This window comes from Apteryx rowi, unplaced genomic scaffold, assembly GCF_003343035.1.
Source record: "Apteryx rowi isolate R43461 unplaced genomic scaffold, aptRow1 scaffold_424, whole genome shotgun sequence".
Classification (NCBI taxonomy): domain Eukaryota; kingdom Metazoa; phylum Chordata; class Aves; order Apterygiformes; family Apterygidae; genus Apteryx; species Apteryx rowi.
The window spans coordinates 504338-519604 of NW_020450677.1; the positions used below are offsets into that span (position 1 = coordinate 504338).

The 15267-nt window shown below is 35.9% G+C and overlaps 1 protein-coding gene across 1 annotated transcript in view; it reads right to left on the reverse strand.

Moving 5' to 3' along the window:
• Nucleotides 1-15267, reverse strand: part of RYR3 (ryanodine receptor 3) — a 267401-nt gene that overhangs the window by 2089 nt on the left and 250045 nt on the right. The window contains exons 95-102 of the mRNA XM_026076056.1: nucleotides 8811-8853; nucleotides 8086-8213; nucleotides 6991-7051; nucleotides 5784-5930; nucleotides 4009-4143; nucleotides 1914-2070; nucleotides 710-774; nucleotides 494-594 (exon numbers count right to left, since the gene is read on the reverse strand). Of these exons, the coding sequence (XP_025931841.1) occupies nucleotides 494-594; nucleotides 710-774; nucleotides 1914-2070; nucleotides 4009-4143; nucleotides 5784-5930; nucleotides 6991-7051; nucleotides 8086-8213; nucleotides 8811-8853 (837 nt within the window). The remainder of the gene's footprint in view (nucleotides 1-493; nucleotides 595-709; nucleotides 775-1913; nucleotides 2071-4008; nucleotides 4144-5783; nucleotides 5931-6990; nucleotides 7052-8085; nucleotides 8214-8810; nucleotides 8854-15267) is intronic.

Sequence of the window (15267 nt, forward strand, 5' to 3'; positions counted from 1 at the left end):
ATAGAAAAAAAAAAGAAAAAAGGGAGGGGGGGCAGCTTTTCCTTTTGGTGCCATTAGTTCTTGCTAATGTACTCCATTTTCTCCAGTCCGCAGACAGTCAGAAGTACTATTTTAAATCAGCAACAAGTTTCAGTGGCTTCATCAACATTACCAAGCCCCCACTCACAATCCTCTCCTCTTCCAAACTAAAGGGACTTACAGAGCGGTGTTCAATGCCATTCCACATATCTGGGTTTCCTTCCAGAGCAGAACTTAACTTAAAGCAGTGGTGTGCCTTCAGGTCTCAACCTGCTAAGCTAGCTCACATGTAGAGTGAGCACTGTAATGACAAGCAACAGTGTGGAGTGGAGGAGAGGAACCCAGAGAGGAACAGAGATCCTCAGTCCTGCAGACTTCTGTCTTAGGATTGTTCAGCAGTGTGTGCTTCCAAGTTACTCTAGAGATGAAAGGTTGCTTTATTGTAATTCCAATTAATGTAGTAAAACATACTTACAGGTAGTTTGCCAAGTTGTGCTCTTGCAAAGTATGTGTTTCAAAGCCATGTGGGGTTGTGTCAAAATAGTCATTGCCGATTCCACAAATAAAACATTTGGTCTGGAAATGGAATTCAAAATGTTTAATATTCAGTTTTTAACTCCAAGCCAGCATTATTACTAGTAACAATCTAGATTAATAAGAGTAGAGAAAAATGTAATGTGCTTACTCATACCTCCATATCCTCTCTCACTTGTTCTTGCTGGTCTCTTAATTCACCAAAAGCATCAATAATCAGACCTATTTTGTATGGAAAAAAGCAAAACTTAAGAACTTAGCAACATTCATATTTCATGCAGTGCAGAAAAGTAACTCTGACTTAATCAAATATCCTCCACTGTATTTGGAGTCCAGCATACTTATGTCTAGGTGGAACAATTCAAGTTAGTTAGTTACAATCTCTTGGATTCCAGACATATAACATTTGTTTACACTGCATTCCCAGTGGGAATTTCTCTGACACAGAAGTATTTATTATCTTAAGAGTGGGAAGGCTTTTCTTGACATGCATTTTGGTCAATGTAAGCTTCCATCAGGCATGTATTCTCATATTTCTTGCTCCCATGAAGGAACTTCATTTTCATTCTCATGGGGCTCTTGCATTGCAACTTTTGTTTAATGAAGGAAACTTGTCGTCTCCCACAAGCCCAAAAGAGTGTTTATAATCACTTCCCACTTGTTGGTGATGCATCTTTGCCGCTGAAGCATTATTTCTCCACTGCCAATGTATCAAGAAGAATAGAGCTGGATCATTCTGGGGACATTTGTAATTTTTTTATATAGACTGATTACTTTTTTTTTGTTTTGCTTTTTTTTCTGACAGCCTTAGGGCAGTTAGTTAGTTACATAATGAGTGTTGTATACTGACAGTTATTCAACATGGTCTGATTCTCTGTAACAACAACTGCAAAACCAGTAGAACTGCAAATCAACCTAAGGAAAGGAGGAAATGTGTATGTGGCCACGGTGTCTTGTCAGAGAGGAAACCCAAGGGGAAAGACAATGAATTATCCAGCCAGCTGTGCTGGTTCCAAACTGGTTGTGTGAAAAGTCTACAGCAAGGCTTTCCCAGTTTAAATGGTTAATACAGCAGGAGGAGTGATCCTCTGCTAACTAAGTGTGTCATTGCTGGATAGTTTCCAAAGGTGTTCATAAATAGTGTAACTCTTTCTTTGTACAGTACTTAGGACAATGCATATGTTTATGAATTAAGAGTAAAATTATTATTTCAGAATTAATGATTTTATGAACTCAGAAATAAGTCTTTCTACCAATACTGCTTAAATCATCTCAAAGACAAATATGGTTAAAAAATACATTTCAGAACTTAAGTGCACTAAATTTTAACAGTTTCTACTAAGGTAAGTAAGTGACGATACCTTGAATAATGGCCAGTAGGATAACAATGACAAAGAAGAAAAATGTGATGTCAAAGACAATTCGATACATTTCGTAAGGGTCTCCAGCAGGATCCTCGATTTCATCTCCAATGCCACCACCAGCTCTTACACCCACATACATGTGGAACAGATAACACTAAAAAAAAAGTTTGTAAACTATAGAAATACTTAACACGAATAAGTCTGGATTTTTTAATGATTTCCTCCTAGTAATTTTCTTCAGAGTTTTTATCTAAACATTATAGAAACAGACAACATGTCATTCTTCATGCATCACCCACTTTGCACAAGAAATCTGTTGAGTATCTTGACCAATGTGGTTACATCTTCAACTAGAAGTAGTAAGAGAGGGAGTCAGCATCAACTGTGCTACCCCTTCCTCCCTGCCCCCCCGCAAGTCTTCTTACATAAAAAGTAAGACCATTTGGGGGGCATTTTTCTTCTATCCACTACTGTACTCAACTATACTCTACCACTTACATAAATTCCTAAGGTTCAAGCTTACTCTGAGTAATCAGAGGACACCTTTTAAGTCTTGTAATGGAGTGTAGGAAATGCTAGCAAGTATTGTCATAAAATAGTGACATATTTACAATAGATCCATCTCTGTTAAGGTGGTTTTGGATAAATTCATTCTTGCAATATTAAAAGTCTGTTTTATTATGTTTTGAATGATTTATGATCATACATAACCCATGTTCAGTTTGCGGCAGAAGAAATCACTTTACAAAAATGTTGCTCTATGTGTTATTTTTTTAAACATGTAAGTCTTCATGGAAAAATATTACAAATCTGACTGTTTAAGCTATGCAAGGGTATTGGAGTGGAATCTTCTGATAGAGCTGTRTACTATTTAATGCTCCTGTATAAATAAACTACAGAATCTTGTAAACCATCTTCAGTTGCATGATATGGGTTAATAACAAACAAAGGAAAACTCTAAGCTCAAACAGTGTTTTGTAGTCACATTAGACAGTAATGATGATGTTAAATAAGCATAAAAACTGACAAATCTGGTCTTTCATAAGCAAACACTAAACAGAACTATACATTCATTTTTAGAATGCAACTTTACTATTCAGGTAAGATACTGCTACTAGTTCAATCATACTTAAAAACATAAATTGGAATTGATTTACCTCACTTGGCAGAGCTGTTTAAAATGTAATCCATTTTATGACTCTGGTGCATGAGCCTTATTTCAGGTCAAACCTTTGTATTCACTTCACAGAGGGGCTAGTTAAATATAACAGTGGGCAGTTTTCATCCTTTCTATAATTTGCACATCTGGCTTTCATTGAATATTTGATAGAATGGTCAAGAATAGGGAAAATCATTTTATGTAGTCAATGATGAATCTCTGAGATTTTTTTTTACTATCATCTGTGACATGTAACACAGGGCAGATGATAGTGACCCTGCCCTAGAAGAAATGCACTGTCACCAACTCAGAACATGAAATGTTTAATACATGGTATTTTGTGCTGTTTTATTTGTACAGTAAGAAAATCAAATCCTCTTCATACTGTAAGAAATATCTGTAGGGTATCTTTTAATATGTCAATACATACTATTTGGTTTTCTGTTGTGACAAGTGGAAAGAGAAGGGAAGTTAGTAACATCTGATTATTACTCCTCTTAAGCTTTAATTTCCTCCTGCTCTACTCACCCTTGATTTCTTACTTTGTGACTAAATTACCAATTGTGAGTAGTTTGGAGCAGGGATCTATAACTAGTGCTAATAACATCATATACTTAATGCAGTCTGAATAAGGATAGGAAGAGCTTGCACACTTGCAAATATCTGGAACAAACTGAGCCTTATTTGTGCTGCAGTAAAAAAGCTTTGTGCAGGACTGACAAATTTGTCATGAGCTTTCTTCCATAGACTTTAAGGGTTTGCTCTCTGCACGTGCAAAAGAGCTGCAATCAATCACACACCACAGTATTTAGCAGAAAAATCCAAAATATCTTCCTATACTAGTGAGCAGCATTTAGACCAGTAGAGAATATTGAGGGAACCATTTGAAAATTCAGGATGATATTTGAAGCATGCTAGTGATGTTTTAGTTACCGTCATCATGTCATCGCATTTCATGTCTGGTTCATCTTCATCTTCACTTTTGTTGTAGAATTTGCGGAAGAAGTTGAACGCCACAACAGTGTAAAGATACACTACTACAGCCAGGAGTCCTACAGTAAGCACAAGCTGTGTATAGACAAATGACATGAAAGTAGGGTTCAATTTTATTCGGTTAGAGCAGCTGAGCCAGATCAGTGTATTGCCTTAAGTATTGAAAATGTATCATCGTATTGTATCTTTCCCAAGAAGGGAACTAAAGATAGCAGTTATGATAGCTCTGAGATATCCCTATTGCTTGGATCAGCAGAGGGGCAAGTGGTATTCTACCCTGCTCTCATGTGAAAACCATATGGAAAATGGTATCAAGAAGTTGCAATTGTTTCCATATTTCTAAGCAATATGCTCACAAACTATGTATCACTGAAGGAATGTTTTCAGTATTCGAGATAAAAGTGAAATTCAAGTAACTTAAAGAGCTGTATATATAGTAGAAATCAAATGATTAAAAATAACCCCCTTCAATTAATTTGATAAATAATTTTAACTATGACTTAGTATGACTTATCATAGCTTATTTTCTGTACCAAAGGTAGTAGCAAAGTCAACTCTAAAGTGAGGCACAATTTCTTAGATAGATAAACAAAAAATAATTTCCAGGTCTGGCTTTTAAGTTAAGAAGTATGCTCCTTAAGTGCACATTTCAATTGGAAAACCTGTAGTTGTCTTTCAGTGTTTATCTCTGCTGACAAGAAGATCAATAGTATTGAGGAATGCTAATCTTCGCTTGTTAAGAAAGATACGCTTTCTAAAAGCTGTGGTCTTGAGTTGAAACAGTTTTGTCAACTATACTTAGTTTTGGAGTATGATTTCACATTGAGAAAAATCTCATAAAGAAAGTATACCAATCATTTAATTTAAAGTAATACAACTCTGGTCATCCTGGAGGAAAACGAAGAGAACAAAAATACAGATCTAATTTGTTGTTCAGATGATACTGAAAACATTACCATATGTAATGCTTTAGTAAACTGTATGCTTGACAGAGCATAAGAGTGGGCTTAGAAATATATGTTACTGCATTTGAGAAGGAATGGAACTGCCTGAGATGCAATTTTGGGGAAGTTCTGTTAGGAGAAGATTCCTCAAATGTGAAGGAGAAAAAAAAAAGAGGCATGTTAGAGAAAAGCATGTATTTGTTGGTATGGTAGATAGGAACAGAGTACAAGGATCAAAGAATGACTCCCTGTCTAAGTCTCCTTATTTTTGGAAGCAGATCTTATTAATCTGACTTTTGCAGGACTTAGAGACATATAAATATATTCCACAATGCAGAATGCCCATACCTGTAAGCGCATTCTTATTACCTAAATATTGAAATCTCAACAGCACCCAGATCATTATTGCTGCAGTAGCTGAGGAGAGATTGTGAATTCTTAGTAGTTATCTCCAATCTCAGTTCATCAATGATCATACAGAAGGAGCTGGCTAGGTCATAATTCATATTCTCATGTTTTTCCAAAATGATGGGTCTTGGTATTGTATGCAAAACATCTTTAGGTATCAATGACCTATGGGTATAGATTATTAGAATTTTACAGGACTTAACATGTATTAACAGTGCTGCAGAAGACACAGTGGGGTTTATTCTTTGCTCTATTCATGGTCAGAATGGATTGCAATCCAGTATCGCCCAGGTACTGCAAGATTTTTTTTCCAGTACTGTTACAAAATCCATTCATTCTCAAACCTCTCTATGTAACACTCACCTGTTTGCCATTGTGAGTTACTGAAGACAGAATGGTTCTCAATGTCTTGAAACCCATAGCAATATCCAGCAGATGAGCAGCAAAGAAGAAATTGTTGTAGTGCCCAAGGATAGACATAGTTGTGTACCAAGCTAAGTATAAAAATGACTGCAGAGAAAGTGAAAAGTAGCAGAATGTTAGCAGGTAATAATGTGTATTATTGGATCCGAACATAGCATTTTTTTTAACTCACTCAATTCATTTATGAAATAAAGTAATACCATCATGATTGGATCTGAATCACAATCTGAATGTAATACCTCCATTTTACACATACAAAGAAATTGTGTTACTTTGTCTCTTAAGATCTCCACTGTTCATTTAAAGTGTGTTTATTGCTTAGTTACGTTAATGAAACCTTTATAGTTACATATTTAACTGCGGTCTTCAGCATATATGTTATTAACATCAAAATCTCCTACCTTAAAATTGTTTTGGTTGGGGAGCTTGTTACACAGTACTTTGTATTTTAAAGGAGGAGAGAAAATGCACTGTATTACTCTTAGGCACTTTGTGCTGCTCAAGTCTCAGACCATGTCAACCAGGAAACCCAGAAGGCATATAATGTAGCTTACTCTTTTAATGAGTAATGACCTTGAAGCCACGTTGACATGAGAGCTCTTATTCAAGAACTATATAGTTCAGTATGCTTTCAGTCAGTGCACAAAGAATTTATACATCTTCGCTTGATTCACCTTGACCTTGTTTGTATGGGAATGCTCAAGAAGATGCATGCAGCAGCTCTTATTTGCAAAAAGGAATTCTGAAGATGAGCTTGGACTTTTCAAAAGAGAAGGTATGAAAGAAGAGAACTAATCCATGAAGTCAAACAGATAATTCAAGAATAACACACAATAACTTTCTTTAGACTCTGCCTGATCTAAGAAAAGATGTCTTTGGTTGCTAGACTGACATATACCAAATTACATGAATGTATCATTAACTTCCAAACATCCACTGCCCTTCGGAATCAAAACCAAATATTCTAATGCAAATATAATTTAAAGCAATTTGCTAAAACACAAGACAGGAAACAAAATAATTTATATTAGTTGTGTAATTCAGTACTGTTTGTGTATGTTTGCTTATTAAAAAAGCAGATGGTGGAAGACACACATTCATGTTTAGAAGAACATGCTTTGATCTACTCTAGGTTTAACATACTTACATTATCGGTAAAAACAACACCAAGCTTCCAAATGTGGTACTTTGTATCAATGGAGCTTAACCTAGGGAATATCAAATTTTTAGAATGCATAAATGTCAAAACGAAGTATTTAATAGTTATGATAAATTTCCTTTTCTTAAATTACATTCAAACATCTAAGCATATCTTTGCATAATAACTAACCTAATAACTAGTATTTTTTCCTTCAGAAAGTATAAACAACGAACTAGGCTTGGCACTTCACATTTGTTGGCTGAAGGCTGTGATACACGGTAGCTGTTTCTTTTTTGAGTCATACAGAGGCTTCAGCAGATTTCAGAGAGAATTCACTAACACAAAACCCCATTACACAGTTTCTAAGCCATTGAAATTGTTGGAGCAATTTCAAATAGGTGTGATACTGCCCTATTCCAGACTTACAAAGATTAAAGTGTGTGTTAAAAGTATTGAAATGCAGATACTGAATTATCTGAATTGAAGAGGTAAGTGTTGTTTTGTCTGAGGCAAAATGTTGCAATATTACCATGAGAAAAGCCAATGCCTTCTGTAAAGTCCTAAATGTTTCAATAGCCGTTAGATGACTTGTGAACAAAATTCCTTTTCATGTGTGACCTAGGTATAGAAGAAACCAAACTCTCATAGGAGGCTAAATTAGTGAAACAGGACTTGGATGACTTGCATACCTCTAATCTCTCATCTTCATTAATTCAAAAATGGAAGCCACAAATCAACTCTGATTTTGTTTTCTAGATATACGTTATCAGCAGATTTTTTTTTTGTCCTTCCATTTTAAACTAATTCTGTTGTAACATCTAAAGAACATTTAAATGCTGCACTGTTGTTTAAAATAAAGTGCCCAACTACTTCAGTCATCATCAACATTTGTGATTTTTTCTTATTTTTATAACACAGGTATATGCATGTTTTCTTAAAATGCTTGTTTGTTTTGCTTCTTCACTAAAAAGACTTAACCATCTAAATTTTAGTGCAGAAGAAAACATCACTGCAATCTCAGTACAGAATCCGTTTTCATCTTTGACAGTGAAGATACGTCAGCGTATGATTTTGTTTGTCTGTAAAGTCCAGAAATCATACCATGATACAAGAGATGCCTCTTCTGGTTCGCTCTCTTCTACTGGACTAAAATCAAGGGCGTTTTTGTCCAAACCCAAAAGTTCTGCTATGCGCTCTGCTCCATATAAATCCCCGTACTTGTTAATAACCTAAAAATGGAAAAAGAGGAGCTTTTGCACAGAGCAAAAGATTGGAGACATTCACTCTTCCCTAAGCCAGTAGCTGTCAGAAATAAAAAAACAGTCTTCCATAGTTAACGCTACGGGAACAGTGAGAACTCGCAGGAAGCTGGCGGGGGGGGGGGAGGGAAGAGGGGGGACTGGGTGTAAAAGCATAAAAAAGAAAAATAGAAGCATTAAATGCTATTATCTGAAAGCTTCTGCATAATTTCAAATCATTTAAACTGGCATGTTTTTCTTTTTTTAGGGGGGTGAGGGGGTTTTGTATCCTAAAGATGACAATGGCTGTAAATTAGAACTGCGTGGCTGACTGACAGCACCAAGTCATTGCAACGCACGAGTCTAGGAACTGAACCAAAGCACTCTTTCTTTCTCCTTCCTCCCACCTACGCTACAACTGCCTCTTAACTCTGAGATTTACCACAACAATGACTTCCATAAAACAAATTTCAGTTCTCAATTTTTTGTATATTTGTGTGTACCTAAATACATTACATACAGATATCCAAATTAGCTGAGTAGTAGGTTATTGCTATGGCTAACATAATAGAAACAGACAGAGCTTACCTTCCGTTTTACAAATTTGTCCCAGTAATTGTTAGGAAAGGACCTGCATAGATAAGGCAAAGATATTTCCAGTTATTTAACTTTTGTGGGAAGGAAAAAAAAAGGCAAAATAGAAGGAAATGGCATGTTCATGATCACTGCAGATTTTCATACAATTTTGTTCACTCACACACTGCACTTTGAATTATGAGAACAATTTCTTTTGATGCAGATGGCAGTTGTCAGGACAACCTGTGGCCTATTTGAATTTATGATTCACTGCAACATCATCTTTCTTTTTTTCCTTTCCTTTTTCTCAGCCATAAATATCTTGATTGGCTACAAAAGGACAGCAGGTTAAATATTATCACTTAATGATCCTAACAACTCAATAATAGCAGGGTTGTCACTGTAATATCATTGATCTCCTAAATAAATCCTTTACTGCTCCCAACCACAAGATCAGGATGGACAAACAAGCCTTGCATTTTGTGATGGAAGTAAGAGAGTTCTGCAGTATGAATAATTTTTCAGTTCACTGGATTACATTGCAATTTGAGGTTGAACACTTGGGAACCAGGGGACAGTCTGTAAACATGTAACATTAAAATTCAAAAATTATTCTAAAATACAGAATATTGCTATCACAGAATCACAGAATCGCTGAGGTTGGAAGGGACCTCTGGAGATCATCTAGTCCAACCCCCCTGCTCAAGCAGGGTCACCTAGAGCACATTGCACAGGATTGCATCCAGGCGCATTTTGAATATCTCCAGAGAAGGAGACTCCACAACCTCTCTGGGCAACCTGTTTCAGTCCTATGATCATTTGGAGAAAACTGGGATTACTGGTAATCTTGTTCTTAGGTGCATCATATCACAGATCATTGTTACTGGATCTGAGAACAAGACCAGATGAAAAAAAAACGTTTACAATTCTAAAGCTTCAAGACACCTCAGCTAATGGGTGTTTTGCATCTTCCCCCATCCCTCTCCCCTTCCCCCACCTCAGAACAGTCACGCCCACCGTGCTAAGTAAAACAAAAACTGTTGTGCATAGAAAAGAAAAATAAATGGAGCAGTAAATCTTAAATATTTAAGAGGTGTGAGGCTGGCTGTTCTTGAAAAATTCCATGCTTTCTGCAGAGTAGTGAGCAACCATAATGCTTCATGAAGCAACAAGTTTTATCAATGGGAGATCTTACAACAGACACTAGGAAATACATCAACTTTGACCCACAAGAAAAGAAGATAATTTTCCTGGAAGTATCCATCTTTTATACAGTATTCTTTCTTAGCAGGCTAGCAGAGTTTCCCTGATCTTCAGCTTGATCATAACAAGTATTGCTCTTGAACTGTCTTATGAATAGCAGTGCCTAGGACTTCCTCATTCTGACAATTTGGCTATATACAATGTCAGTTAGGAAGAACTCTAATTTGTCAGCAGGAAACAATAAAAACTCTAAGGTTTTTCTCTCCATCTCCTGGATGAGACATAAGAATTGCAGCTATCAGAGTGAGCAGTGTAAAAGAAGTTAGAGATCTCTCTGTGCTGCTTAACAAAATGAAGTCTAGGGCATGTGAATATACAGGAAGGTAAAGAGGAAAAATAACTGCTTAATCTAAAGGACAGTATTGGTAAAACAGAAGAAAGCTTTAAGCAGATGACTGACATTCTAGAGCACTGTTCTACTATGAGGATTTGAGGCAAATTTCCCAACTATTATAAGATGGTGCTTGATTTCTGATTTTATGAATTGACTTTCTGAATGAAATTACTCCATACAACTGTTTCAGATAAAAGGCAAAAATTTTCAGTTACTCAGTATATTCTGGTGCAATGCTCTATAGTCTTCTTTCTGTCCTTGGTTTCTGAAACTTTTAAGCAAGGTCTCTCTCTCTAAGTTAGCCGGCTTGTGCCAATGCCTTGTACAGCAAACATATAACGGTGCTGCATTTAGGGCACCTCTTTTGTCTCCTTAATTACCTTTCTAACCTGTGAGCAACTCTCAGTGAGCAAACTTGTCATGCTCTGACTTGAGGTAAATGGCAAAATAGTCTTGTTTATCAAGAACTGAAATCACAAAGCTGAACATAGATTTTAAGTTGTTCTTACTCCTCTCAGACATCTTAGATCTTCAGGGGTAAGAGGAAATGCAGAAGGCTTATGTTAACTGCATAGATGAAAGAACCCACTAATCGAAATAATGTGGAAATTTGCCTTTGAGGCCTCTCAGCTCTCATAGAAGAAAATATCTGAAAGACAGAGGAAAAACTCCATTTTTCTGTCTTTTGTGCCAGCAGAAGAACATGAAGGATGTTTATAAACTGAGTACAGGATTTTTTGAAAAGCAGTGCTCAAGAGCAATTAGTTACTGGTGAGAATTCCTGAGGCAATCAGGGAAGTAGGCGGTAAATTTACTTCTCAAACATCAAAAATGGATTATTAGAGTAGCTTTGGAAACAATTCTTCAAGGGTAGTGCAGTGCAACCAGTCAGCTGGGTTTGCATTAGCTTTGAGCTACAGAGAGGTGGGAATTTCTGTCATATTCAAACTAAGGAAACCAAAGAGCATGGGATCTGCTGCAGAGGGTATCTTTTGAGAAACAATTTTATATTACATTGAAAAAATAGTTAAAAGGGTACAGCAGATTTTCAGACAAAGATAGATAAGATATTCTTACAGAGGAGAGTTAGCTTCTAAGCAATGTTTACAACGGAAGTAGCAAAACAATTCAGAAACCTGGAAGGAGATTTTACAGCTTTGGGTCATTCATCTAAATTTACTAAGTTCTGACTGATCTGAATACTGTTCACTGGCCATATAAAATATTTTGTTTCAAATTATAATCCATCTCTCAGTAATTATTCCAGATGGTGCTCTTGACAGTAATTTCAGTGTAATTTGATTTTGCCAGCACAGAGCAAGCCTGCACTTCTGGTACCTATAACTATTCCTATCTTGCACATGTGTCAATAAAAGTATCAATCTGTCAGGTGTCAATACAAAATTTAATTTGGAAGTCACCTTCCTGTAAATGAGATAGTATATGCTCATCAAGGGTAAAATGTATATGGTTTAGTTGCTCCAGTTCAGACCTGACATTTACTTTCATTCAGTATTTAGATTTTGTCTTTTGTACTTCCTCTGATTCTTCAATTCATGTCTTTTTACGTGACAAAAATCCATCAGCCTTATGTAGCTTCCTTAGGAAGTTAGTGCCTAGGTTTGGGAATCTTCTGCTGTAATCTGTTTAATGAGACCTCAGCCTGTGAAAGTACTGGCTGAAAGACATCACAAAAAACAGAAAAATAAAAAAGTGAGAAACTCTTCCTGATTCAGCTCTTTCATCTTAGAAGAGCCATTCAAAGCTTCTGAGGTCAAAGAAAGTCTGTGGATATTACATATTCTGCAAAATTTATCTTGCCAAAGGGTGATTTAAGTCAGCTCTCAGTGACAACGATAGAAAATGAGAGTGTCTGGGTACTACCTAAGTATTGCCAAAGAAACACAACAACATCAAGATTTTTCCGCTTCAGAGGGCATCATCTAATTCACTTACTGGGTTAAGTCTGGCTAGCCCAAGACACATGGGATTAAAAAAGCCTCACAATGAACAGCGCCTTTTGGACTCCCCAGAGTAACTACAGGGAAAAAAATACATACTCTAAGGAAAACACACTCTATGAAATAGTAAGCTTCCTATACTAGCACTGCTATCACATACTACTATTTCTTGCTTGATACCACTGCTGCCAAATGCTGTATTTTGGTACTGAATTCCAGCATGAACAGGCCATACAATATGAATCATTTAATTCTAGAAAGTCTGCTAAACACTTTTTGGGACTGAGATCCTAGAAGAATGCTAATATCATGCTGTAAGAGTAAGAAAACCTGGTTAACTGATCTTTGTGTAAAGATTATCTAAAAGCACCTCTTTGTCATGAGTTTGAGGTTGCCCCACAACAGTCTTTTTCCTCGTGACTAAGTTTCTGTTCACATGCCAAAAAGGTGTGCTCAGGTTATGCTGCCTCAAACCCATCTATCATTTCAGCAACTTCCCAGCCCTTCTGCTTCAGATGTCTAACCTTTGCAGAAGGCTTCTTTGCATTTTACAGAGCTGTGGGGCAACTGCTTCTGTGTCTCATCAGTCAGATACTGTCTCATTTATAGGAATTTAAAACTTCTCACAGGGAAGGAAGAAAATATTAACACCATCCTTGGAAAAGTATCAGTACAATAGATGCTAGCTACACCATTACAGTTGTCAATCTTTGTACTACTCTTAGTGAACCAGGAGTCAGAATGAAGAAACAAAGGAAAGAGCTGAAGAATAAGAAAACATTGAATGATAGTTAACTGCTATCTTCCAAAGGGAAGGCTGATGAGAAGGCAAATTTTATGCTGAACTGAGCCATAAGAATTACACAAATGTAATTTCCTATTGTTACTCAAGTCTGTACTTACTCAGAAAAACAAATGCCATCTTTTTCAAGTATCTATACAAGTATTAATAACACAAATCAGTATTCCACTTAACTGCATACATTTAATTTAATTTAAAGAGCAGCCATACTACTGCCAAGACTATATATACTATCCATAGCAGAAAGTAACCAGAAAGGAAGGCATAAGGAATTTATGTAAATGAGAAAAATCCTTATTATCAGAGAAAACAAATAAAAACAAACTTGCAAACTGAATTCTGCTGTGACTGACAACACATTTTTCTGAGAAACATATCAAAAATAAAATTGCTTCTCAGTTTATTACTCTATATATTATTGCACTTTCTAGCATTCAGTGATCTACAAACAAAGAGCCCTCCATATTTTAAAAATACTTTAGCAGGATTTTTTAAAAAATTTCAAGTAACCTTTTTATTTTAACTTTAATAATACATGCTAGTCAATGGCTCAAAATGAAATTAATGAAAACTTCTTAAAAACTCAGCTGTAGGAAAATAAAGCACTCAAGAATTTCTAATATTGTAGAGATTCTAATGTTAATGAAAATGCTAAGGGCACTATTTATAACAGCCATATTCAAAAACTGAGTATGACTGATAAGATAGATATTTTGACTATTTGACAGCATATCACCACTTTTCTGCATTGAGTTGATGATTTCTGATGGCTTGTTTTTATTGAATACTTGCTTATGCCTGCACATATTTGAATAACAAGTGCTTTACGACTTGTAAATAACTTGATACATCTTTGCTCTTTTTCAAATTTCTCCTACTGTCCTTAAAATATGATACTAATGGGGAAGGACAGAAATCTAAGCCTAGGTATACCATTTCCAATATGTGATTCTAATTGTCTTGAAAGACTAAATGATGAGAAATAGCCTGTAAACTAGGCATTGTTTCAAGAGAGAAGCATTAATTTACCACATTTCTCTGTGTCATTGCCTCCATATACAGAGATCTTTTTCCCCCCAATTCTGTGTTTTCTCTGTTCATACAGTACAAAGGCACAAGACAAGCTGGTTCTGTTTTTACTTCTGGCATTCCTGAAAATGTGTGGTATATTGCTGTAACATATAGTTACATGCTTTTTGATGAAAAACTGAACTCAGCTTCAACTACTTGCACACAATCCTGCTGTTTATCAGTTTGCCCAAGGGAGTACATGAAAGAGATGAAGGGGACTTTTATGTTAAATTTACTTGACTTCTTAACTGCCATAGGACCTTGCTTATAAAAGTATCTAAAAGTAAAGGTTCTAAATGAATCTGTTCAAATTACATAGTGCTGTTTTCACTCTGCTAAACTGAGAAATAATCTGTTTGACTACATTTGTTAATGGTAATTTAGAATGACTCATATATCTAAGCTATTCCTGTAATTCAGCACCTAGAAGGGGGAAAGAAAATCAAGGTGACCTCTTGAACAGATTGCTGCAGCTCAGCAGGAAGAACTTACTCTATGTTTCTTTCTCTTGCCTAACTTTGTAGCATTCACACACAGAACAACAGCTGAATCTCCTAAAATCAGTGTATGACTACTACACTATTTGTTAATACATACAACCAGACAGTAATATCTGTCTGACCTACTCTGGGAATTCTGGGAATGCTATTTTACACTAGATTTACTACTGCTATATAACATGAACGTGAAATTGAGTCAGGAAAAAGGATGCATGCTATCTTTTAAAGCTTTTTCACAAGTGACTAATTTGTGAAACATCTTGGGGAGGGCTTGAGAGGGAAGATGCACAAATCTTGCAAACCCCAGAACAATACAAAGGAGAGGGAAAATACATCCCTGTTATGATAATATTTATTAAATAAACAGATAATACAGGATTTCACATTAGAATCTACTACTGTTGCATCCAATATAAGGTGAAAACACATTTCTTTTAGATGGACTACATGGCATGTGGACAGGTAAGGTTCTAGATCAGTGGCTTAGTTAACTATAACATTTATAAACAACTAAACATATAACCATTTAATTTTACTT